The 27,659-nt window shown below is 37.8% G+C and overlaps 1 protein-coding gene and 1 pseudogene across 6 annotated transcripts in view; one reads left to right on the top strand and one right to left on the bottom strand.

Moving 5' to 3' along the window:
* The window catches only part of SYTL5 (synaptotagmin like 5), a 234,053-nt gene that overhangs the window by 155,710 nt on the left and 50,684 nt on the right, over positions 1-27,659 (top strand). For all 6 annotated transcript variants that reach the window (XM_077889472.1, XM_077889471.1, XM_077889474.1 and 3 more), the window contains 3 exons: positions 17,649-17,764; positions 19,136-19,244; positions 22,557-22,691. In XM_077889472.1, the coding sequence (XP_077745598.1) occupies positions 17,649-17,764; positions 19,136-19,244; positions 22,557-22,691 (360 nt within the window). The remainder of the gene's footprint in view (positions 1-17,648; positions 17,765-19,135; positions 19,245-22,556; positions 22,692-27,659) is intronic.
* Positions 15,634-16,418, bottom strand: LOC144308975 (large ribosomal subunit protein eL8 pseudogene; annotated as a pseudogene).

Genomic DNA, 27,659 nt, shown 5'->3' with positions numbered 1-27,659 from the left:
GTGATGCTTTATTTTATTTTATTTTCAATTTTCAAGCATGTTTTTGCTAGTTACCGAGTTCAAGGTTAGAAGTAGTTAACTTTCACTTATTTGAAGACATTACTCCATTGGGTTTTGGCTTGCAATGTTTCTGTTAAGAAATCAGATGTCACTATGTTGTTGCTTTTTAAAAAGTATGATTGAGCCTTTTACGATGTGGGATTAAGGGTACTGATCCCCCACATAGTCAAAAATCCATGTGTAACTTTTGACTCTGAAAACTCAATAGCCTCTGTTGTCCAGAAGCCTTATCAACAACATAAATAGTTCATTAGCACATATTTTGTATGTTACATGTATTATATACTGTATTCTGACGATAGAGTAAGCTAGAAAAGAGTTTTATTAAAATCATGGAGAAGAAAAAATACATTTATAGCACTGTATCATATTTATAAATACTATAAGTTTACATCATCTGTTTACAAGATGAATCATCTGTCAGAAACTGTACCAGTATTGTCTTCTATGATATAAAACACTGTAGATGTTAGGGGCACCTGGGTGGCTCAGTTGGTTAAGCAGCCAACTCTTGATTTCACCTCAGATCAGGATCTCAGGGTCCTGGGGTCATTCCCCGCATCAGGCTCCACATTCAGTGGAGACACTGCTTGAGATTCTCTCTCTCCCTCTCCCTATGCCCCTCCCTCTGTTCACACATTCATTCTCTCTCTTTCTCTCTCAAATAAATAAATAAATTTTAAAAAACACTGTGGATATTATATATATATTATTAACATTAGACCTGAAAAATGAGAAGATAATGTGAAAAAGAAATTGACATTTATTTACAGATATAACAACTCATGTATTGATAACGAAGAAGAAGCAATATGATTGCTTTTTGGTAGGCTAGTGTAATTGATACTCTTGCTTCATGGTAGCCTAGCCTATACATGAATGCATGAGTTGTTATAAAAATTTTTATAGTATATGGTATTACAATCATATTAATAATACAGTTTTAGAAACGTTGTAATATTTTTAAAAACCACTTCCCTGCAATGATAGGCTAATACACAGTTTCTCCAACTAGTAGAGAAAAGCTTGCTGTAAGGGTAAACTTTCAAAATAACTTTGAAAGCAAAGTTAGAAAACAGTAAGAAAACTAATACATTATTAATCATATATTAATTATCATTCACCTTATGCCTATGTGAGGCTAGACATAACCGCTTCTGTATATGTCTTGCACACAGTGTTCTACATGATAAACATTTAGGCAGTAAAGATGATGACACAAAAATGTCTTATACATTTCTTGTACAGTTAGATTTTCGCACAGAGACACACATGTAATGGATAAGTTTGTTAGCCATATGTACGTATAAGTTTATTATGTATGGCATGATGATTATTTACTATTTGTTAAGTGGGTGGGCCACCATAAAGGTCTTCATCCTTTTCTCTCCATGTTGAGTGGGCTGAGGAAGAGGAAGAGGAGGGATTGGTCTTGCTATCTCCAGGGTGGCAGAGGCAGAAGAGGTGGAAGGGAAGGAAGGAGAGGCAGGCACACTCAGTATAACTTTACAGAAATATATAATTTCTGACATTTTTGCTTTTCCACTTCTCTAAAAATATTTCTATATAGTACCAATCCTCCTCCTACCACCTGCTTCAGCTTCAGTGCCCGTATCATAGAAGGGTCCATGTTGTAAAAGAAGCCAAAAGCCATATTGAATAATCGAGACTGTTCTGCCCAATTGTCTAATGCCACTTTATCTTCTGGCACCACTTCTATGTCTTTTTCTTCTTCATCTGGACTGGTTCAGAAGCACTCATGTCCATCAAATCATCTTCTGTTAAATCCTATGATGTGGGGTCTGTTAGCTCTTGAACTTCTTCAAGATTCACACCTTGAAACCCTTTACCCCTCCCCTTCACCTTTTTTGCCATTGCTACAATCTCTTTCATGATTTCCTTGATTGGCTCTGTATAAATCCTTTGAAGTCACACACAACATCTGGACACAGTTTTCTCTAGCAGAAATTTATTGTTTGGGGCTTGATGGTTTTCATGGCTTTTCCTGTAACAACAATGCCATTTTCACTGGCTTATCCTCCCATACTTTCATGTTCTCTCTATCAGTGTGCTTTCCATAATGTTGACAGTTCATTCCATAGCGTGCCATGTATAATGAACCTTAAATGTCCTTATGACCCTCTGATCTAAAGGCTGAATTAGAGACATTGTGTTTGGGGCAAATAGACTACTTCAATGGCCTTGGTGTTGTGAACTCATGGGATTCTAGGTAGCCAGGGGCATTGTTCAATATCAAAATAACTTTAAAAGGCAGTCCCTTACTGGCAAGGTACTTCCTGACTTCAGAGAAAAAGCATTGATGAAACCAATATAGAAGAAGGGTTCTCATTGTTCAGGTCTTCTTTTGGTACAACCAAAACACTAGCAGCTGATGTTTCTTTTTCCTTCAAGGTTCAGGGTTTAGCAGCTTTATAGATAAGGACAGTCCTGATCACAAACCGAACTGCATCTGCACAAAACAGATGCCTACAGTACAGTTAGCCTATTCCTTCCTTTCTTAAGTCCTAGTGCTCATTTCTCTTCATTACTAATAAATGTCTTTTGTGGCATTCCCCCCCCCCGGAATAGGACACTTTCATCTGCATTAAAAACCTTTTTGAGTGGATAGTTTTTCTCCCTAAGGAGTTTGTAAGTGGTGACTGGGAACTGGTCTGCTGCCTCTTAGTTGGTCAAAGCTGCTTCTTCTGTTATCTTGACTCTTTTTTTTTTTTTTAAGGCAAACCTCTTTCTAAAATTACCAAACCATCCTTTCTGGCCTTAAATCCTCCAGGTTTAGATACTTCACCTTTCTTTTGCTTTAGGTTATCATATAATGATTTTATTTTTTTCCCCCAAATCATATGAGGGTCTATAAGTTACACCTTTCTTGTAGCAATCTTGCACCTACATGAAAGCTGCATTTTCAATATGAGATAGAGAGATGTTTTGCAAAAAGTACAAGGTTTTTGTGCTTGCTAGTTGTAACTGCAGCAACAGCTTCATGAGTTTCTTTTTCTTTTTTTTTTATAATGGTCCTTATACTGGATTCATGTATCTTGAATTAATGGGCAACCCCAGCTGCAGACCTCAATCTGTGGTGCATATAAAGCAATTCATCTTTTTCTTATAATTTCATAACTTTTCTCTACTTCTTGGGTGCATTTCCAGCATCACTAGTAGTACTGTATATGGGTCCAGTAGTGTCATTTGAGGTTTGAGGTATTGCGTTAAACCAAAAAATATGAGAACCATGAGGGATCGCTTTTTATTATGATATGCAGTTTACTATAGAGATGAACTGTTCATGTGGAGATGATTAATGTCCTATGGCATCTTAAATAGATACTTGCAATACTTGAGCTCACCACAATAGCAACAGGAGGTAGCTACAAAATTACATTAGGACAGTTGATACTACAGATAATTCTAATGCAATCATGATTTAATACTGCATCTTTAAGTTTGTTTACATTTTTCTCAGCTGCAAATTGTGCCATGTATGGTCTGTAAGTCTGCATAAATTTTGATAAATTTTAACTTTTTATGATATATTTGTATGTATTTTATGGTAGTGTGATAGACTAGTGTCTACATATATTTTAGGCATTCATGACACATCTTTTTCTTAATTTTTCAATACTTCTAGGCTGTGCAGTTCATCTGTGAGTTTTTTCAAATTGTCACAAATCTCCAAAAGTTTTTAACAATATATTGGGAAAAAATCTACATATAAGTGAACCCATACAGTTCAAAGTTGTGCTGTCCAAGAATCAACTGTAATAATAGTTTTCATAGTCTACTTTTACTATTTTCCCCTTTTCTGTGGGATTTGCACAGTGTCTATAACATGTCTAGCCTCTGTCTGATTTTTCTTTATATTTGTCCACGTTGGGGTGTCTAGAGTGTCTTAAGTCTGCACCTATTAATATCTTTTGTCATATTTGAATATTTTTCAGATAATACCTCTTCACATACTGCTTTTTCTCTCTTTTCTCTCCCCACTTCAAATACTTCAAATATGTATCTTAATTCTATTTAATAGCTTTCATACATCTTTTATACTCCTTTCCATATTTTTTATCCCTTTATATCTTTGAATTCATTTTGCATATGTTTTTCTGATCTTTCAATTCACTAATCTTTGGCTATGTTTAATTTACTCTTAAGCACATTTATTTAATTCATAAATTCAGTTGTTTTTTTCAGTTTTAGATTTTTCATTTTGCTTTTGTTATGTTTCTCTTTGCTGATTTTCACCCCTTTTCTCATAATTTCTTGGATAAATTATTTGTAATTACTTAAAACTCTGTGAATGATAATTCTATTGTTCGAGTTGAGAACTGATTTTCTGTTTGTTTCTCTTGGTTTTGGTCATATCTTGTTTTGTCATAAACTTGATAACATTTTTTAACTTGATAACTTTTGATTGATGGACAAAGTTTTGAAAAATTATAAAAGTTAGTGAGACTCTGTGTAGCAATATGTATCTATTGAGAATGTATATTTTACTTCCAAGAGGGAAATAAAATAAGATTACAAAATATTCAAGATTATTTTAAATCAGAGGTTGAGCTTATTTCAAAATTGGAGCCTCTTTCCCTGTGAGAGCTGATCTATCTTTGGATCACATTTATTACTAGGGAATAGTCCTTCAAGTTCTCAAAATTATACCTATTAGGTAAGAGAGGTAACTGATTTTAGATTTTATAAATATAAAAATAGTGGAAATTTGAACACTAAAAGGTTACGGTTATGTTAATAGAGTTGGAATGAGTATCAGAATTTTTTAAAGATTTTATTTATTTATTTATTCACGAGAGACACAGAGAGTGAGGCAGAGACATAGGCAGAAGGAGAAGCAGGCTCCTTCCAGGGAGCCTGATGCAGGACTCCATCCCAGGACCCTGGGATCATGACCTGAGCCAAAGGCAGATGCTCAACCAACTGAGCCACCCAGGCATCCTGAGTATCAGTTTTTTTGTTTGTTTCTTTAACCAGCTCTTTCCCTACCAAATGATGTCAAGGTAGGGTTTACCATTTCAGGGCAATGAAGAAAAAAATGAAATTTTAACAAATGACTGACCTTCCAATTGTAGAGTCTGAAGACATATAAGGAATTTCTCAATAACTGTTTTTCTAATCTTCCATATTATTTTATTTGATTCATAGTATTAAGTCATTTCTATTTCTTATTCCATTACTATTCAACCTCTTCTCTAATCCTGGACCCTCATTTACTCAGACAATATAACTAGGGACCATGACTCATGAGTGCTTCAGTCATCAGAAGTTACTTCAATCTTCAATATGGGTAGAGGAATTTTTAAATTTTTTTATAATAAACTTATTTTTTATTGGTGTTCAATTTGCCAACTTACAGAATAACACCCAGTGCTCATCCCATCAAGTGCCCCCCCTCAGTGCCCGTCACCCATTCACCCCCACCCCCCGCTCTCCCTCCCCACCCCCAGTTCGTTTCCCAGAGTTAGGCTAGGAGTTTTTATGTTCTATCTCCCTTTCTGGTATTTTCCACACACTTCTGTTTTTAACTTCTAAATGCCACTTGTAATCACTGAAGCATACCTCTCAATACAAGACCCAAAGGTCTTGTGTATTTACACATTGCTAATTCAAAGTTTTGCCATCAATTGAGCTGATAGTCAGTATAGATGGTAATTACAGGCCTGACTGATATAAACTTTCCCCTAAATCTTGTCAGATCAACACTAGGTTATATTAATAAGAGATTAACTTGGGACGCCTGGGTGGCTCAGCGGATGAGCATCTGCCTTTGGCCCAGGGTGTGATCCTGGAGTCCCAGGGTCGAGTCCCCACACCGGGCTCCCTGCATGCAGCCTGCTTCTCTCTCTGCCTATGTCACTGCCTCTCTCTCTCTCTCTCTCTCTCTCTCTCTCTCTCTGTCTCTAATGAATAAATAAATAAAATATTTTTTAAAAAATAAGAGATTAACTTTAAACGTGTTAAGTCAATGGAATTTGGAAATGGTTTGTTATAGAAGCTACTCTACCCAAACTAACACACCCCTTCCTGTGTTTTTCCCCTTAATACTTATATGCTATGTATTTTACTTTATTAGTCTTGTTTATTATCTTTCTTCTTCCATAAACTATAGGCTTTATAACCACGAGGGCAGGGGTTTTTATCTATACTGTTCACTGATGTAGTCCTTGTGCCTAAAAGAATGCCTATAGTAGGTACTCAGTGACTGTTAATGATAGATGGATAGATGGATGAACAAGCAAATGAATGGATACATGAGTGAGTGAGTAGATAGCAAGTTTTCAGTTAAAGCATTTCAGGCCTAAGCAAGTTATGGAACAAATATGGTTTTCTTCTGTCAGCATGGGGTTAAAAAAATACAATACAAAAAATCCATGAGCTATGCCAAGTACATTTGCCCTCTGAACAGAGTAAATTTTCAGCTGTCACAGAAAGATAAAATACCAATTGTTGTTAGAAGAGTGTAAGAATAAATAATAATAAATTGAAAATTCTGTGTCTTCCTTAGTAGGTGTTAGTACATCAATACAGAACTTTTGAATCACTTGTACTACTTTTATTGATGAAACAATAATTTAATAAACCCAACCATCCACCTATCCAAGTGATCCATCCATGCATCAACCCATCCATCCATCCCTTCTATGATATTTATTGATAACCTATTGGTATACTAGAAGATACAGATACAAAGATGAATAAAACATGGACCACCCTCAGTGGTTTCACAATCTAAGGAAGAAGATGAGTTTATTACAGTATTGTCTCCTCCGTAGCATAAATTCTGGTTTTATGCATACAAATGCCTGAAGAAAGAAACAGAGCTTTCAATGAATTCTTAGGCTTCTGTGACAACAACTTATATCCTTCTGTGACAGCTGGAAATGTACATGATGAGTGTCCAATTTGACATATCAAAATACCTCCTTATTTTTAGAGCTGAAAACAAAGACCATTACTTCACCACCATTCCTGCTACTCTTCTATGTGATCTCAGAGACTTAAAACTATCTCTCAGTATTAAAAGTATCTCGTTTGCTGTTTATTCAGTGGTTTTCAAAAATGAAGCATGAGTGATATTTTATTGGCAGCGAACACCCTTTGTTTGTTGCGAGGGAGTGTTGCAACACCACTGAGCTGTCTCCATGCTTAATAGACCATAAAATTGAAATTCTCACCCTGACCTCTAAGAGATGAGATGAGTCAGAAAGTGACTCATTCTCTAATCAGTTGGAAGCACAACCTTTATTGTCATTTACCTTAGATTGGATAAAAGTACAGAGATTTTATTGCTAGACCACTGGAACAATTTCTAGCGAGGACTGATAGAAGGAGGCTACCTATTAAAGTGGGCTGAGCAGTCCTTGACATTTTCTCCAACCACTTCTCATTTTAACAAGTTGGTTGCTATAGGTCCAGTCTTAAATTTAACTCTAGAAATAGAATGAAAGAGACCCTGACAGAACCGGTTTGTTCATTGTGCTATCTTAATGAGAACTACAAAATTCCACATAATTATACAAGTGGAGGCAGTTGCCATCCAACACAAAGACAGTCATCATGATCATTTTTCCTAATCAGGACCCCAGTTGAACTCAGAAAGACAACATGATATGGAACCAGAACGTGAATTACTTCTACGGGAGTGATGACCTGATCTTATATTCGTACCATGTTGTGACATTTCATGCTGTGGTGTATCCTTGTGAGAGTCTTCATCTTTTTAAAGAAGGAGGAAACTGATGTTTTTGTTTTTGATGAATGGGTAATAATTACTGAAGTAGGTGAAAGATAACTGAAATAGATAAAATGTGAGTCTCTGCCAGTAAACTTGAAAGATGATAACGCCAACCGTTGGAAGATACACAGAGCGTGGAAGGGAATGTAGAGTCTTTTGTTGTGAGAAAGAAAAATCAGCCCCTGACATCTGGAAACTGGTCTGATATTTATATGCAGGCTTTGATGCTGTTGGGAGATGAGCTGACACTCACAGTTAGGCCATGGTGTTCATCTGTGGGACATAATCTCAGAGCATCAGCATCCTGCAGGATTACTCTGCAACCATGATGAAGTGAGACAAAAGAATAATACATAGTTTTGTCTAAGCACAGACAAAACCAAGGTGACTGTTGAAGCCACAAAGTATGAAACAGCCCCCTTTCCTGGCTAATATGAATGACCTGTTTCTTTACCAATTACAGCTTCAGCTTTGTTTTTGTTTGCCCTCCTACATAAAATTTAAGACATCGTTGTCCCCACTTCCTGACATCACCTAATCTAGACCAAATCCCTGCTCCCTCAAAGTCTCTTCAAAATTACCTAACAGAAATCCAAATCCTGTATTAAATTCTTTGAAATGCCCTCTTACTGAGATGCCCCATGCTTCTTCATGGCATGCGTTTTCCTTTATTGTGATGAAAAAATCTCAGCTTGCTCAACCATAAGTGGGTTTCTGGTGATCTTTGGTTTTATGGGCATTGACAATTGTCACATAGTAATTTCAAAATCACCCCTACTTTATCAAATTTCCATAATCTAGTTGTAAGTGAGAGATTCACATCAGAGTGATCTCACAGTGAATCTCACCCAGAGAATTTTGGAGTGCCTTGACATGCTACATGATGTTGGCTGTGAGTTTTGCATATACGGCCTTTATTATATTGAGATATGTTCCCTCTAGACCTACTTGGTAGAGGGTTTTTATCATGAATGGGTATTGTACATTGTTAAGTGCCTTTTCTGCACTATTCTGATCTATTGAAATGATCATGTGGTTTTTATCCTTTATCTTATTGATGTGATGTATCACATTGATTGTTTTGTGAATATTGAACCGCCTTTGAATCCTGGGAATAAATCTACCTGATTGTGGCATATGATTTTTTAAATATATTGTTGGATTCAGTTTGCTAATATTTTGTTGAGGATTTTTGCATTTATATTCATGAGAGTTATTGGCTTATAGTTCTCTCTTTTTTCTTGTGGTATCTTTATCTGGTTTTGGTATCAGGGTGTTACTGGCCTCATAAAATGAATTTGGAAGCTTTCCTTCCTTTTGTGTTTTTTTTGAATAGTTTGAGGAGAATGGGTATTAACTCTTCTTTAAATGTTTGGTAAAATTTGACTGTGAAGCTGTCTGGTCCTGGGCTTTGGTTTGTTGGAAGTTTTTTTTGATCGCTGATTCTCTTCTATTGAGGGTGATTGTTCTGTTCAGATTTTCTATTTCTTCCTGCTTCAGTTTTGGTAGGTTAATGTATTTCTAGGAATTTATCCATTTCTTCTAGGTTGTTCAGTTAGTTGGCATATAGGTTTTCATAATAATCTGTTACAATTGTATTTCTGTGGTGTTGGTTGTTACTTTTCTTCCATTAGTGATTTTATTTGGGTCCTCCTTTTTTTTAATGAATCTTGTTAGAGGTTTATCAGTTTTGCTGATCTTTTCAAAGAACTAGCTTCTGGTTTCATTGATCTGTTCTATTGTTTTTTTAGTTTCTATATCATTTATTTCTGCTCTAATCTTTATTATTTCCTTCCTTTTTCTGGGTTTGGGTTTTGTTTGTTCTTCCTATGACATTCTTGTACATATGGCCTGGCAAATATGTACAGAAGTTTCCCTAAGGTGGGGTTTTTAAAATTATGGGTCATGACCCGTTGATGGGTTATGACCAGCACTAAAACCAAAATAGAATAGAATACTCCTAGGTATATGTGCGTGTGTAAATATTATAATAGATATATATATAATATATGTGTGTGTGAATGTGTATGTTTGTATTCGTTTTCTGGGTTATGATCTAAAATATATTTTTTACTGTGACCTATGCCAGAAATGTTTGAGAAGACTTCTCTAGGGAGTGCACCTAAGAATGAACTTGCAGGACAAATGGTATGAGCATTTTCAGCTTTACAAGTTAATGTTAAATTGTTTATCATAGTGGCTGTAGCAGTTTAAACTCCACCGGCATTATATAAAAGTTTTGGGGTTTTTTTGTTGTTGGTTTGCTTTTGTTTTTTGTTTTTTTTACTTTACAATCTTACCAACACTTGGATTCATGAAAATTTTAAATTTTGCCAAACTGGGTGGTAAAAGTGGGTAACGCACTATGATTTTAATTTGAACTTTACTGATTACTAATGAGGTTGAGCATCTTTTCATAGGCTTATTAGTCTTTTTTGGTTCCTTTTTTGTGAAATGACTATGTCCATTGCCCAATTTTCTGTTAGACTATTCATCTTTACCAATTTGATTGCTTTTTTAATGACCTTCTTCACTTCCGGAAGTGCTTTTATTTTAAAGTCTATTTTGTCTGCTATTAATACAATTACATCAAGTTTTTTTTAATTAATATTACGTGGTATATATCATTCTACCCTTGACTTTCAATCTTTCTGTGTCTGTATGCCTACAAACATATATATATTTTATATATATACTTACATACATATATATGCTATTTTAAATTATATGTATTTAAATATTTGCTATACACATATGCTATATACATAATAAATACATGTCTGGTATATACATATACATGCTATATGTATATGCTGTGTATAATTTTTGAGGTTTAATCTGATATTTTTTCTTAAACTATACTTTGGCTACTTATACTAATTACTAAAATATGTACATTATTTTCTATTATTGTGATCACTGTAATATTTGCTTTTATGTAATATCCATATATTTTATTGGCTTTTATTTATATTTTCTACAGATTGATTGAAGTATATTTTTCTCATTCCATTTTATATTTTCTAATACTACAGATATATATGACTTTTTATTTTCAGTGGTTATCCTATAAATCACAACATTCATATTTAACTTTATGAATCAATAGTTTTACTTTTCTTCTCATTAGTAAAAGGAACTTGATATTCTGTAACTTCATATATCTTCTTCCTGGATTATTTATACTTTTTGTTCTGTTTTAGCCATATCTTTTTGTTTGCTTTTGGGGTTTTGTTGTTGTTGAGTTGTTTAGCCATATCTGATTTTTAAAAAGATTTTATTTATTTATTCGTGAGAGACACAGAGAGAGAGAGGCAGAGATATAGGCAGAGGCAGAAGCGGGCTCCCTGTGGGGAGGTTGATGCAGGACTCGATCCCAGGACCCTGAGATCATGGCCTGAGCCAAAGGCAGACACTCAACCACTGAGCCACCCAGGTGGTCTAGACATATATTATTTTTTTATTCAATAATTAGATACTATAATTTTTGTTTAGACATCAGTGTTTGCTTAGATCTATCCACATATTTTACTAATTTCATTTATCATCATTTCTTTTTAAAATTGAGATCTCTTTTACCTCTTCTTCAAGTACAATCTTTAGAAGTTCTTCTAGTGAAACTCTGTTGACAATAAATCATTTCAGTGCTGAAAATTTTTTTTATGTCATCCTCATTCCTGAGCAGTATTTTTTTTTTTTGTACATACAATTTTAGGTTGAAAGTTATTTTCTCTCAGAACTTTGAAGATATCATTGACTGGATGGATTCCAGATTTCATTATTACTATTCATTCATTCATTATTACTATTGAAATCATTCTAATTGTCATTCCTTTGTATGTAATTTGGGGAGATTTACCCTTTCTACCAACTTGTAAGATGTTCTCTTTTAACAGAGGGTTCTGCAGTTTTACCCTAATGTGTCTAGGGATTTCTTTTTCAGTTTTTGTGTTTGGAAAGGAAGAGAGGAATATAGACCATCATCTCTGTAAGGCCGGGGTCCTTGTTTGTATTATTGACATCTTTACTCTTAGCCTTAGCAGAAGGCCTAACATGTAGTAGGAATGCAATAAATATTTTACGTGTAATGAGTAAATTTGTAAATTCTTTTTTAAAAAATTTATTTATTTATTTATTCATGAGAGACAGAGAGAGAGAGAGGCAGAGACACAGGCAGAGGGAGAAGCAGGCTCCATGCAGGGAGCCCAATGTGGGACTTGATCCGGGGTCTCCAGGATCACGCCCTCGGTGGAAGGCGGCGCTAAACCGCTCAGGCACCCAGGCTGCCCACGTAAATAATTCTGATTAGTTTCCTTATGAATAATAAGAAATTCCTGTCTTATCTCAGCATATCTAATAAAAATGGCTTATCTCTGATCTCTCCAGCAGCTAATAGCAGATAACTAGGAAATGAATGTTATATTCTTTTTTTTTTTTTCCCTTGGGGTAAGATTACCTATTTTCCCTCTACAGATCTAAGGGGAATTTGACTTTCCATTTAAATAAGCTTCCATCTGAAAGTTAGAAATGCCAAGAGTTAGACCTTAAAAACATATTAGGGCCTAGAAAACTCTGGATACTAAATAATCATTAATGAAAAATAATGAGGGTAACTGACTTCATTTCAAATTCATTCTTCAGAGTATGAGCTAGAGGAAATACTGAATATATTCCAAGCCTTGTATTTTTCAAATATTAGATTTATATGACAGAGAAGGATACAAATGTCACAGTGGGTATCGTGTTTATTTTCTTTTTTTTTTTTCATGTTTATTTTCTTTTTTATTTATTTATTTATTTATTTATTTATTTTATTTATTTTTTATTGGTGTTCAATTTAATAACATACAGAATAACCCCCAGTGCCCGTCACCCATTCACTCCCACCCCCCGCCCTCCTCCCTTCTACCACCCCTAGTTCGTTTCCCAGAGTTAGCAGTCTTTACGTTCTGTCTCCCTTTCTGACATTTCCCACACATTTCTTCTCCCTTCCCTTATATTCCCTTTCACTATTATTTATATTCCCCAAATGAATGAGAACATATAATGTCTGTCCTTCTCCGACTGACTTACTTCACTCAGCATAATACCCTCCAGTTCCATCCACGTTGAAGCAAATGGTGGGTATTTGTCATTTCTAATAGCTGAGTACTATTCCATTGTATACATAAACCACATCTTCTTTATCCATTCATCTTTCGTTGGACACCGAGGCTCCTTCCACAGTTTGGCTATCGTGGCCATTGCTGCTAGAAACATCAGGGTGCAGGCGTCCCGGCGTTTCATTGCATTTGTATCTTTGGGGTTCATGTTTATTTTCTTTACTCTTTTGCCCTCTCCTTAATTCCTATCACTCTGCATGCAGTGTGCATGTGTGGAGGTGTGCCTGCACACATGTGCACAATCATAGCCCATCAGATGGAATGCTCTGTATCATTCCTTCACTTCTATTAGTTTTCATCCTTACTTAAAGTTTTGTCATTGCTGACAGCTGCGAATTTTTTTCTGGCAGTTTAGCCACATGTAAAGGGTATGAGCTTTCAGTATAAATCCTGTTTCTGTCCTAATACCTGTATGCCTTTGGCAAGTTATTTAACCTTCATGAGCTTTGGCTTCCTCATCTGAAAGAGAATAATGATAATAATAACTACTTCATAGCTTAGAGTGAGGATTAGAGATATATATTAAGTGCCTAGCACATTCCTTGTTATGTAGTATACACTCACTAGGTATTAGTTTGCCATTCTTCCAGCAAGACTCCCATCTACCCCCAGGTCCAGAGAACCTGGCAAAGGCATGATACCAAGAGATTGTTCTTATGTTGTAGAGCTCTGAAAGGAAGACTCCAGTGCACATCTGAGTTGAGCAAATACAAGGATTATACTTACTGTTTTTATAAGGATAGCAGGAAGTAATGACTAACAATACTGGGAAGATCTTATTTGTGTTAGGTGTTGGCAGCAGCTCTAGACATATATGGTAAAGAGGATATGGAAGACCATTTCCTGGGTCATGTAGACTGGTGCTGTCCCATTTTCCCCTGCCCCATGTAAAACTACTGTTGATGTGCTACCCACCTCCCCCATATTCCAAGAATGTTAAAAAAAAAACAACCCAGAAGTGAGATGTAGGTATGCCACTATTGGGTTGTTTTCAATTGCTGATCTGTATTATTTCCCTTGTTCTTTCTTTTTATGTAAACTCTTTCCTACTGCCGAGGTTGGCAAATTTTTCAAAACAAAAATTCCAGAGAGTAAATATTGTAGGCTTTGAAAGCCATGTGGTCTCTGCTAAAGATACTCAACTTTGCAACTTTACTATAACATAGAAAAGCAGCCAGAGACAATACATAAGCAAATGAGTATGGTTGTATTCCAATTAAACTTTAATTATGGACACTGAATTTTGAATATAATTTTCATATGTCCCAAAATACTCTTCTTTTGACTTTTTCCAACCAATAAAAAATATAAAAACTATTTCTAGCTCCTAGACCATACAAAACATGTAATGAGGGGATGAATTTTGCCCACACAGTATTGTTTGCCGACCTCTGCCCTATTGGTCTTATGAGTTTTCTGTATTTATTTTCTCACAACCTGTGCAAGTCATTTCCTGAGTTGAATATTAGAACAAATATATTTCTATGTTTAATTATTGTTTTACTTTTCTATTGCTCTCATAACAAATTTGGCAGCTTAAAACAGTGCAAATATATTATCTCCCTGTTCTGTAGCTCAGAAATATGGGATGGCTTGGTTTCTCTACTCAAGGTTCACAAGACTGAAATCAAAGTATTGGCTGGCTGAGCTCCTGTTGGAAGGCTTTGGAAAGATTTGGCTTCCAAGCTCACTTTGGTAGGCAGAATCTGATTCCTTATGGCTGTAGGAATGAGAGTTCTGTTTTCTTGTTTGCTGTTAGCTAAGAGCCAGCCTTAGCTCCAAGAATCCTCTCTCTCTGGACCTTGCATGTTGATGTCTACGTCTCAGAGCCATCTTAGTGCATCAGATCTTTCTCACATTTGGAATCTTACTTCTGGTTTGGTAGCATTGCAGCATCACAGGTCTGACTTCCTCCTCCTCTTCCTGTTTTTTAAGGGCTCTGTGATTACTTTGGGTGTCCACCTAGATCATCTAAGACAATCTCCCTATTTTAAGGTCAGCTGATTAGCAACTTTAATTCCATTAGTAGAATTCAATCATGGCAGTACCAAGCATTTGGCTGACTGACGAACAAAGGTACAGGGACCATGAAGGGACATCTTGAGAATTCAGAATAACACAATTACCATCTCTATTTCCAACAGAAGTAATGATATATAAGTCTATGGAGTGCTTGAGATGTATCCAGAAATAATTTAACCTATTCAAGCATTTTATTTTGATAGATTAGATCTTCTTAGATTTGATATATTCTGCAAATATATAGTATATAGTTTGTAGCTAATGCAGTAGGCCTTGCTTCTCAACAGACTAGCCACTTGAGAGTAAATCTGAGATGTATATGCTCTAGTTTTTCCTTTTGGTAATTTTCTCCAAGGGTAACAATTTCACTTTTTTTTCCAATAGTGAAACTGTGTTTCATATATAATTTAATTTTGTCTTTTATATTTAGAAGCAGCATTTCAGAGTAATTGCTGGTGGGGAACATATTGACATATTTTTCTGGGGTGGTTTTTTTTTAAATTTAGGATCCAATTATTAATTTCTAAATCCACTTAGTTACTGAGTCACATGTATATGATTCTTTTTTTTTTTGACATTAGCTGAAAGAGAACTTTTTATTTTATGTACATAAAACTCAACAGCATCTAATCAGCCCAGTTTGGTGGCCAGTTCTTTAGTCTTTGCCTTTTCCAGCTTGGTGATGTGAGCCACCGACTTTGGACTCAGGATGTTGCCTCCCCAGTGGTGGCATATCTCATCATATCTGTCATTGTCATTGGCCCTGATGGCTTCTACCAGCTTTGTCAGAGCTCCTGAGTTAACCTGTGTGAAGGTGACAGTGGTACAGGTCTTCCTATGGACCAGACACCTCAGCCTGATCTTTCTCCTTAATAATGCAGTAGGGCACCCCCATTTTATGACACAAGGAAGACAGCCAGCTCAATGGGATCCACATCATGTGCAATCACTACCACCTGACCCTTCTTGTTTTTCACCAAGGTGGTGAGAGTGTTAACCCCAGCTCAAAAGACAGACAGCCTCTTAGTGGGGACATCTCCTTTACCCATAGCTTTCTTCTCAGCCTGGGCCAATAATCTCTGTTTTTTCTCTTGCTTTGTCTCTGGTCTGTACTTGTGGGCCAGCTTAAGCAGTTGAGTAGCTACTTGGCAGTCCAAGGCCTGGGTGAACTGGTTAATCATGGGAGGCACTTTTAAATGTTTATAGAGAATAGCCCTTTGCTGCTGTAGCTGGATGTAGCAGGGCCATTTGACAAATCGGGTAAGGTCTCTTTTGGGCTGGACGCCCTGTCCCATGCCAAAATTCTTGGGCCTTTAATTGAACAGGGGATTGACCACCTTCTTGGCCTCCTGCTTCTTCATGACAGCAAGAGCCAGGGCCACCTTCTTCCCCTTTGCCTTCTTTCCTTTTGACATCTTGGGTTGCTGGAGGAGAAAGACATTTATGATTCTTAGGGCTAGAAATCTCTAGTTGACTCTCAGCTGCTTTTCTTCAGCCACCATGTCTGACTTATCACTAATCTTGCTGATACTCAGTGGCCCAAGAATCTATATCTTTCTTTTCACTCCTTGCTCCCACCACTGATAAACATCTTAATCATTTCCTATTAAATCTATTGCAATAACTTCCTAATTGGCCTGCCTCTAGTTTCTCCTTTGTCCATATGATGCTCCGGAGATTATATGATCCAACCTGAGCTTTAGAAAAATTGAGAGTTCATTCCAACTTCTTAGCATGGTATTCGAAGATTTCCACTGTATGACACAATCCTACTTTCCAATCTCTTTCCTATTACAATCCTCTCTAGAAGTGTTTAGACGGGAGTAGTTGAACATTTTTGTACCAACACATCTATAAGCCATGTTCAGAGATGGGTAAATAGGCCTGTACAACTGGGATATAGAGTTTGTGTAATCATTGCAGGCAGGGCTTTTAAAAATGAGCATGGTTGTTCAAAGATCCTTTTCCACCTTCAACATCCAGTTGATTACGAGATCCAGGCAGACCCTTCTGCTACCTACATTTTTAATTTATCTCCTCATTTCTGTCAGTCTTGCCATTGTTCCAGCATGGGTCTTGTCATCTCTCTCCTGGACTACTGCCATGGCCAACCTGTCTCTTTGATCCATTTGCTCTTCACCCTAAGCCAGTCATCATATTACATCAAGGTATCATTCTAAAACAGAGTCTAATTGTGGCCCCCTTGTAACTTAGAACCTTCACTCATTCCCTGTTGTCTCCACTGAAGAGTATTTGCCGACTAATGCAGTGGTTAAGAACTTGAGCCCTAGACCAGAGTGCTTGGGATGGGATCCTGGCTCTATTACTTATCAGCTATGTGATATAAAACATGTCATTTTATTGCTCTAAGTGACAATTTCCTCATCTATAAAAAGAGGATAATGATGTTTATAAAGGATTGTTATGTGGATAAAAATATATGAAGTATGAAGAGCAATTAGCAAGTAACTGATGTATAGTATATATTTAAGTAATAGGAGCCATTATAATCACCATAAAATACTCTAGGCATTGAGATAGACTCTGTAAATGACTGGCTATTTTTTACTCAATTAGGGATTTTTGACAGTTAATTATTTGGCTAAATAACTGGATGTCAATGCTCTCCCCTTTTTCTTGAGTAGACAGCTAAGGATTGTAACTGGTGAATGGTTCTTTGAAGAAAAGGCAAAGCGTTTCAAGCAAGTCAATGTTCTGGGCACTGATGTAGTCCGACAGTCCATCTTAAGAAGAAGTACAGGTAATTAAAGCAATTATTTGGTTTCAAAACTGTTTTAATCTTCATTTTGGTGGCCTACATAATTTTCCTGTATATGTTGCAGATAAACATAGTTGAATTTTCTGAATCCCTTAGATCATTTCAAAGCTCAGTAGCATGAAATCTAAATCTGCAATTTATACAAATGAAGAGGAAGTCAGTAGAAAATAAAATCCACAGTGCTTTTTCCATATATCTGACACACTGAGATTTTCAAAAGAGGCATTTATCTTCATCACAGATAGTTGTTTTCCTGAGTGCACTTCCAGTATTTTACCAAACATTTAAGAAAGTAATATGAAACAGATGAATTAGATGATTCACATTGTGAAAGCAATCCTTGATTTTTCAACATGATGTATTTCAGTAAAATTGCTTTTAAATGTTGTTTCTTTTACTAATCGAGTGGTTCGTTCTCAACCAAGAGGTGATGTGTATCATGCCCTTCTCCCTCAAGCCAGGGGAGCATTTAGAAATGTAAGGGAGCATTTCTGGGTGTTGCAATGACTGTGGAATGAACAGCATTTAGTGAGCAGGAGCCAGGATGCTAAATGGCCCGAAATGCTCAGGACCCTTTCACTTAATGAAGAATTATACTGTCACCAAATGCAGCTAACTCAACCTTGGGAATGTATTCTCTGCATTCAAACTACAGTTTAGTTGGTTAAATGTTGATTGAAATTTGTGTTTAGGAGCATATTTCTCACGTATGGTGTAGTAAAGGTGGAGCAGGTATCTTCTGGCCTGTTTTAAGTTGTCTTCTCTGCCATGTCGGGAGACAAATAGGAATACTAGCAAGGAAGGGCTTTCCCACATGGGTAAGATCAGGTCTGATGCTCCTGGGGGACAGAATGAGTAGAGTTAGAATTAAGTTAGTTCTGGTTGCTTTCCCCATTTAAGTCTCAGTACTTTTCAGAACATAGACTCCCTCAAGTCATGAAGTATATACACAGCTGCTCACCCTCAGGAAATCTAGTTTATGTGCTCAGAAATCAGGTATTGTTTCTATAATCCTGTCTCTTGGGATTTTGAGTTCTCATGAACCCAGGCTTCTCTGCCCTAAAAATATCTGTAGAGGGATGATGTACCCTTCCTCCATTGTAGTCATCCCTAGAAAGCTTATCTCAGCAAACCTCCCACAGATGAGTCCTGATCTTCATCTTCATTTAACTCCGCAACACTCAGCAGATTAGAAATAACTGTGTGACTAGGAGACGGGATGGGAATGTCATTGCCAATTACTATAGACTTCTTTGTCCTGTGCTAACGTAGGAAAGTGAATGAAGAATAGAAAATTGCTCTAATTTCTGGCCATTTTGCATGTAAATTTGTCTTCTGATTGTTTTTAATGAGGAACTGAAGAAAAACAAGGTCAAGAGCAACCCCGCCAGGACCCAGAAAAGGCAGACACTTCACCTTCTGCAGGACAAAAGGCCGGTCATGATGGACCCAGGAGAAAGGGGTAAGACACATCTTTTCCAAGGGAATAGTTGATCTGTATTCCAGAATCCTGTGAAATAAAGACTTCTTAGTTTTTCTTTCTTTTTTTTTTTTTTTAAAAAAGACTTTATTCATGAGAGAGAGAGAGAAAACACAAACAGGAAGGGCAGAGGGAGAAGGAGAAGCAGACTCCCCACTGAGCAGGGAGCCTGATGCGGGGCTCAGTCCCAGGACCCCAGGATCATGACCTGAGCCGAAGCAGATGCTTAACTGACTGAGTCACCCAGGCACCCCAAGACTCCTTAGTTTTTCAAGTTTGATGTCACTTCAGTGGCCTACAGAAGGTCAACATACTGACCAAGGCAACATTCTCCTATCATTCCCCTCAGGAAATGCAATTTTACTTACTTCTCAGATAATTAAAGGTCCCCTTGGACCTGAACATGTAAAAGTTTTTATTTCATTTGACATATCTGGTTTCGCACTGAGTGGTTCTCATTGCTTCTGGGCAGAAGGTTCCATATCAGGGCTAGTCTTGTCTATAAAGAGGTGACAACTGGCTTTGTTGTAGATTGTCACCACCCCCTCACAACTTTAGTGCTGATATATGAAATATCCAAATGAAAGATTTATTAATTGGGCTTAAAACATAATGTCCTGTGTTGAAAATGTGGGCCCCCTTAAGGGAGAAACCACATTTGGCTCCCTCAGTAACTTAATTCAGAAAATGTATGTCTCAAGTACAAAGAATAAAAATGGGAAGAACATGGGGAAACAAGATTCGGGGGGGGGGACCTAGGAAACTGGGGGTATCAGGGCTTCCTCGGGGGAGAAAAGAGGCCCCTAAAATACAGGTTGAAAGAACCAAAAGGCCAACTTCTGCTTCCCAGATCAGCATTTTGCAGGTCTTCGTTTCTCAGACCACCATTGGTCTGTTTTGTAGCTTAGGTAGTGGGGGTTCTAATATCCACCAAGTCACTTGATGATTCTTTCTGGATAGCGTGGCTTTGTTCTCTCAGCAGAAAACAGTTTGAGAGACTGCTAGTATCTGAGCCTTTATCAGGCCCTAGAGAAAGTCTATTTTTGTTCTGTTGTGCTTTTGTTTTTAGACTCTTGAACTGTGAGTAGGAATGAAACCTAAATGTCCTGTATCTCAGACACTCGTGACTAACCATGTCTTCATTAATTAGCAGAGATAAATGTGAGAGAGACTCACATTGGCCTCAAGTGACCATACGTCCCATGTCTTGGTCCTTCCAGGTTAAACCCATTTGTCACCCTTCAGAGCTCCCACAATGCCTTGTGCCTGTGTATCACTCATTACATTGTAGTCTGACACCACCTCACAACTCCCCAGCCCCAGCACACACTTAATTGTGAGCTCCCTTAATGCTGGACCTGTGGCTTTTGGTTTTTCGTTTTGGTTTTTTGGGTTTTTTTGTTTGCTTGGTTTTGGTGGGTTTTTTGTTTTTTCTTTTTGTGCTACAGCCTCCAGCATGGTGCCTGGCTCGTCGAAAACAATCATTGGCTTGATTGAACAAGTAACTCTGAGCCCACCAGTGCTTGTGGGAGCTGTAGTGTGCAGACCCTAGCCCAGGCTTCACTGCGTAGGCTACAGAATGATGAACTTGGATCTGAGAGACAATAAATTGTATACCTCCGAATTGAAAACAGTCATACTGCTGGAATGAGCCTTGTGGGAACTCAAAACTGAGGTCTGACAGCTCCATTTTCAAGGAATGTAACTGCTAGTTGGGTGGAAAAGGTGCAGACCTGAAGAGTTAATATGTATAGAAGAATTTTAGGAAAGTGTAAGATGACAATATGAGCTACCTGAAACGCTTTCTGAACTAAGACAAGGTATTAATTAACTACAAGGAATATCATCAGGCAATAAATAATGAAGTAATTATTAAATAAGGGGCTTAGACCATCAATATTAGGAGGTCTCAGGGACCATGGGGAAAGACATCAAAGTGTGAGGGCACCTGGGTGGCTCAGCTGTTGAGCATCTGCCTTCAGCTCAGATGGTGATTCCGGATCCCAGGATCGAGTCCCCCATCAGGGAGCCTGTTTCTCCCTCTTCCTATGTCTTTGCCTCTCTCTCTGTGTCTCTCATGAATAAATAAATAAAATCTTCAAAAAAATTGTAAACATGACTAGATAAGGACATTGAAAGATGGGCAGGGGTTTGGAATAGCAAAAGATGGGGAAGAGTGATGCCACATAGAGGAAGTAAAAGTTGAAGTATGGATGTTGAAGTATGGGCCGTGTACAAGGGGGTTCTCAGAGCAGCACAGATTGACATTATATTAAATGCTGTTCTCACCAAAAACTGTAATTTTCTGGTTAGATGGAAGCTTCTGACACTTTGACAAGACACTCTTCATATATCTTTGAAACAGACATCTTAGCAACTTCTATTAAGATTGTCCCAGTACCTTTGGAATATATCCTACCCCCCTCCCACCTAGAAAACTAGCATATGAGGTAAATGAACTGGTTTCTCCCAATGCTATCACAAAAAGAATATGGCTTTGGTTCTCTGTTAAGGTATATTTGGAAACCTCCATGCCTTGGACATTCAGTAGCCTGGATCATGACTCAGGTCTCAGTTCCTGAAAAGCTATTTTTGCTCAAGTCCTAAATAATTTAGTAAAATGGGAATGTAGTCAGATTTCCTCCTACATGAGACACTTCATTGTTCAAACTTCACTCCCACAGGGAGAATTGTCACAGAAGATAGAAAGATGGCGTCCACCACATGGATCTAGTCATTTATTCCACAAGAATTGATTGGGTTCTAATATATGCTAGGCTTCACTGTAGGCCTAGGGGACCTGGCAGGAAACAAGTAGGGGAGAGTTGCTGCTCTCATGGAGCTGTAGTCTAATAACTGACCACCTTGGTTTGTCCCAGGGATCATTTTAGCTCCGTTCTCTGAGCAAGGTGAGCTCAGGCTCCCTGTTCTTAGCATCCCTGCATATAGGCTCAATTTGGGCACTGCTTCTCCATTCTCAGGTGACAGTGGGGAGTTCCAAAGTTGATGATCTGCTTCCTAGAGGGGACAGAGGCCTGGCTTGCCAGCAAGTGGTATGACCGCAGGAGAATGTTGTAACTTGCTCTACCATCACCCTTGACAGTTACTGCAGAGGCACTGGGAGCTCCCCAGAACCTCTCAGCCCCGAGGCCACTTTATTGAAGAATTACTTAATGTTGAAAATACTAGAAATGGTATTCATTTTTTTTAAGAAATGGCATTCTTGAAATGAAATTTTAAAATGCTTTCTCTCTTCTGTTACTTTTAAGTATATACATATTCATATAATTTCAGATTTCTTCTTAGCAAGTTCAGATCAGCAACCAGAGGAGAAATCATAACTACGAAAACTGAAAGTGGGCGGAGCTACAGCTTGGACTTAGACAGCCAGAACTTTCGGAGTTTAAAGTCAGTGCCTGGTTTAGACAGGTAAGACACATACAGATTGGGCAGTGGTATAGCCTGAGAAGAAAGTTGATGTATTTCCATTCAAAGACTGCTTCTAGGTACCTGTAAAGTGTTACCTCTTGGAGAACACCTGACATAACATGAAAAGCCAGGAGGGTAGTTTTTAACTGAAATGGAAGGCATTTAACCTTCTGGAATTACAGCTATCAGAATCATCTGTGTTACCAATAGGGCTGAGACTTGATGTTTTGGGGTTTAGGGCTACAGTTCAAATGGAGGGGTACAGAGAGAAGAAATACTTCTCATTGATTTCTTGATCTTTTTTTTTCTGTTGAAGCTTCTGAAAAAAAAAAAAACCTCCAAGAACTATAGATATTCCTTGCAGCTTTTTAAAAAATTATTAATAATTTCATCCCTTGAATTGCTCCAGAGATTTTCCATAAATTCCACTTCTTTCTAGTTCCACCTCATCTAACTCATTATCGATGGGGCCAAGTGCAAATCTCCTATGCACAGAGTCATCACCTTGTCAAGAAAAGCAAGAAGGAAATGTAGCCAAGAGCATAGTCATTTCATATCACACTTGACTTTCTTTATCCTGTTGGGATGTAAGTCAAGGCTTATTTTCATGCTGAATGTATTACCAAAGACCATGATGAGAAAAAACCTCTACAGGTTTCACTGCTTGGTCCAAACATTAACTCCTTTTTGTTTTCTTGGAGCTGCAGTAAGTCTGCAGAGCCAGGTAGCAACACTTCCTCAGGTTATGCAAGCAGAATCAAATTCTCTCCTGCAATTCATTTTAGAATATGAAACAGCAAATTCCCCTAGAGAGGACCCTCTCCTGACTATTCATTTTACCCCCCATGGTGACTCTCCATACCCGTTCCCTTTTTCTCTGTAGCGTTGCTGCAAAGTAGTACACTTTATGTAAAACCACACAGAAAAAAAATAAGGAAAATAAGGAAGCAGAAAACAAATCATTTATCATCCACTATCAAAAGATCATCACTATATTCAGTATTTTTCAAATTTTCCAAAAATAAATGTATTTCCTTTGTGATAAGAAAATAAAACCTTGGTTGCTTTTGTCCTTGAGATAGTTTCCTTTGACTTACGTTGGGGTAGCCCCATGCCAAGTTCCACAGAATCTTTATATAAAAATCTCATTTTTGTTTTTGGTTGTTGAACTCCTGACTCTCAGTGCTCCAAATTGTTTAGAGATGATAAACAACTAGCTTAGTGTTGCCATTTTTGCTCAGCCTTTTGGGGACTCCATGGATGAGCTATGTTGGCAAAGACTTCAGGCTAGCATTTAACAGGGACAATACATATAAAAAGAAGAAAGATGGAATTCTTGTTAAAACATTTTTAAGGGATCCCTGGGTGGCGCAGCGGTTTGGCGCCTGCCTTTGGCCCAGGGCGCGATCCTCAAGACCCGGGATCAAATCCCACATCGGGCTCCTGGTGCATGGAGCCTGCTTCTCCCTCTGCCTATGTCTCTGCCTCTCTCTCTCTGTATGACTATCATAAGTAAATAAAATTTAAAAAAAGAAAATAAAAAAAAACATTTAAAAAAAAATCTCCTGACCCAACAAACAGATAATTCCATTTTAAGTTAATTAGTCTTATGGTTGCTTAACAAGAATAAGGAGCATGGTCTCCAGTATCACGGGGCTTTTGCTGTTCTTCCAAAATCCATCTGCCTGGGTTTATTTCTCATATGTTATCTACTGCGGGGTATAAGTAATCATTAAGTTATAAAGCCATATGGACATGTTTCACCAAACACTGGCTTATTAATCTAGGATTTTCTTGTTCTTGTTGTAAACTGAAAGGAGGTAAAGCAGACTTTATCTTTTAAATTTTAAGTACCTGAAATGGCTTATAGAAAATCAGACGATAGTAGTCAGGGATGCTTTGGTTCAAGCATGCCAAAAACAATGTTTTCCCATTAAGAAAGAGGAAAAAAAGCTGTTTGGGAGATCAGTAGAGCAAAATGTTCTTTTCCTAGAATGAGCATTTATCAAAATGATGACTCATTAATGGACTGCCACAGTGAGATGAGTTACATCATCCCAAAATTATTCCTTGGAAAGTTGGGCAGGAAGTAGCCCATCTTTTCTTAACTCTCATCACCAAAGACGTTAGCTCCTTTTTTGTTTGCTTGAGGCTGCAGTAATTCTGCAAGCCAAGTAGTAAAACTGGCAGATTTTCTGTTCTCCTTAGATTTTGCAAGAAAAACCTCATTCTCCTCTGTAACCCATTTTAGAATATGGAACAGCAAATTTCCCTAAAGAGATTCTAAGAGCCCAGTCTCTTTGGTCTAGTACCTGACCCAGCTTAGCAATGAAATTCCCCTGTCTCCTCCACAATGCATATTTCCTCATGGTTCACTGCCCTTTTCCTGGAGCAGCTGGCCTTGAGCATTCTTGTTTAAAACTCCTATCAAACTAGAATGGAAATGATATTTTACCAGATGCCTAGTTGACTTTCTTTTCAGTAGTTGGAAAGCAGGGAAAAGTACAAATGGCTTAGGCAAGGCCCAGCAGCCTTCCAGAAGAGCATGGCAGCTGGTTCTTCACCTGTTTCTAGGGCCTTGACAAGTGAGGTAGAGGAGACTTTTTTTTCCCCAAAGAATACGCATGTAAGCTATAGTTAATGAGCAGAATGTTCTTCAGGGCAGTGATACCTAATCCCTTTTACATTGTGATGAATTGACAGTGTCGTATGATTTGTGAGTCATGCTCACCCAGAAACAAACCCTCAGACAAGGAATCATAAGTGAGGGGTTTCTTAATGCAATGATTCCAGGAGAAAGGAGTACAGGAGTAAGAGAAGCAGATAAGGAACCCAAGCATTGTACTATCTCACATGAGGTCTGAATTGGAGAACTCAGCTTGATCCTGCAAAGGATTCTGGATAATAAAGTGTGTCTCTGAATTTTTCCATTTTGAGTAGCTGGACTATTGTACTCCTATACCAATTAGTCATTGACTGTGGATTCCCCTGGATAGGGTTTCCAGATTAGTAAATACAGATATAGGATGGATGTCCAGGTGAATCTGAATTTCAGATAAACAGCTTTTTAAAAAGTTGACACCCATGAAATATTATTTTCATTATATACTATATAAACATAAGTATATTTTTATACTAAAAATTATTCATTGTTTATCAGAAGTTCAAATTTAACTGGGAATTCTGTATTTTATTTGACAACTCTACCGGGGGGCCAGGGGGAACACACTTTAAAGCATATCTAGGCCCCTAGCTCCAAGTCTAAAGGGCAAATCTCTGAAGACCATGGGTGTAAGTCATTAGCAGACAAGCACTCAGAAGCAAGAGATAGGCGTGCAGAGATGGTACAAGTGATCTGAGGGGATCTGGGTAGGACATCAACAATGTCCCCTAAAAAACAAAGGGAAAATGGAACTTTGAAGTTAAAAGTTTTTACTGAACAGAATTTCAGTGGATTAAGGATGATGCTGTGTTTCTTAGCAGCACTTCTGTCATCACATTGGAGAATATGGCGAGCATGTCAGATTCACAAGAATATTTACTTAGACTGTGACCAACCATATCAGTGGGAGTAACATGAGGTCTAGAGTTGCCAAACACGTCTTCAGCTAGAAACTTCTATTTATACCTCACAGCCATCCTTTTTTTCTCATCCTTTGCCCACCATTCACACCTACCTTGATGTGGGTTCCCCCCAGAACAGACCCTGAAATAAGGATTCGAGAGCAAGTCATTTATTTAAGTTGTGGTCTTAGAAACCCAAGGAGAGTGGGGAAGTGATCCAGGGAAAGGAAGGAAGCCACAAAGAGGGTGTCATTAAGCCATTAAAGAGGGGGCACCCAGAGTTCAGTCTCAGTGGACAACTGTAGGAAACAGCGTACAACACACCTGAGAATTACCCCCTTGGGAGACTGGGAATCTGGGGTATTTATACACCAGCTCCGCATTCATGACTGGTTGAGGGCTAATTCTAGGGCACTAACTCCCTGATACTTCTGACTTGTTCTGCGCATAGGCACTCCATGCTATGTGATCCAAAAAAAGTTCTCAGGCATAGAGTTGTGGGTGTTCGCAGTAAACAGGATTCTGTGGGTAGAGGTGAGGGCTGAGGGGAAATGAGCAGCGGCACTGCCGTCTGCTACGGCATCCCTCCCAAAGGCGCAGTTTGTCAGATCACTGGTCACTCCATCCCTGATTTGTGTTTACTTTATATACATGTGACTTTCCTTTTTGTAATGACAGTAATGTGAGGAGTTATAGAGACCTGGTAGTTTAGCCAGACTCTTGATATGATATTTGGGCTGCATTACAGCTGGGTTCTTGACTTGCCTCATCCTTGTGTCAAATGATTATAAGCCCAAAGACACCTCCTTGCTACCCTATCTATTTTTCTATTCGTTTCTCAAAGATTCCCTGCCCTAACATGTTCTGTTTCTAGGAACTAAATTTAACACATTGCCTTACTCCAGCATAATATTTTTTTTTTCATTCAGGTGTACTGTGTGATATGTACTTTCTCAGGGTAGCTAAGATACAATAATGACCTCTCTTTTTCACTGAGGGGTAGAGGTATATGACTCGCTCACCCATGAATTTTATTTATACAAATAAATTTAACACAGTTCTATCCACATCATTGACCTAGTACCATACTCCAAATGGTAATTAAATGTGGCAGTGTTTAGATGCTGATACTGTCCTACTGCTTCATGAACTTCCAATTTGTCAGGGAAGATTGGGACAATCAAATCATTTCAAGACAATATTGTATCATGTTAAAAAGATGTTCTGTGTGCTATGGGAAAACCAGGGGGAGGTATTTATCCTTTCAGAGGATTCAGGGAGGCCTCATGAAGTTGACCTCTAAGCAGTTTTAAGGGATGAGGAGGACTTGGCCAGGTTAACAAAGATAAGAATGAAACAGAGGGCAAGTACAAAGGAAAAGAGGCATAAAGCAATGTTGCATGT

Source organism: Canis aureus, chromosome X, assembly GCF_053574225.1.
Source record: "Canis aureus isolate CA01 chromosome X, VMU_Caureus_v.1.0, whole genome shotgun sequence".
NCBI classification, from domain to species: Eukaryota; Metazoa; Chordata; class Mammalia; order Carnivora; family Canidae; genus Canis; species Canis aureus.
The sequence above is the reverse complement of the archived record's forward strand: the minus strand, read 5'-3'. Positions and strand labels throughout refer to the sequence as shown.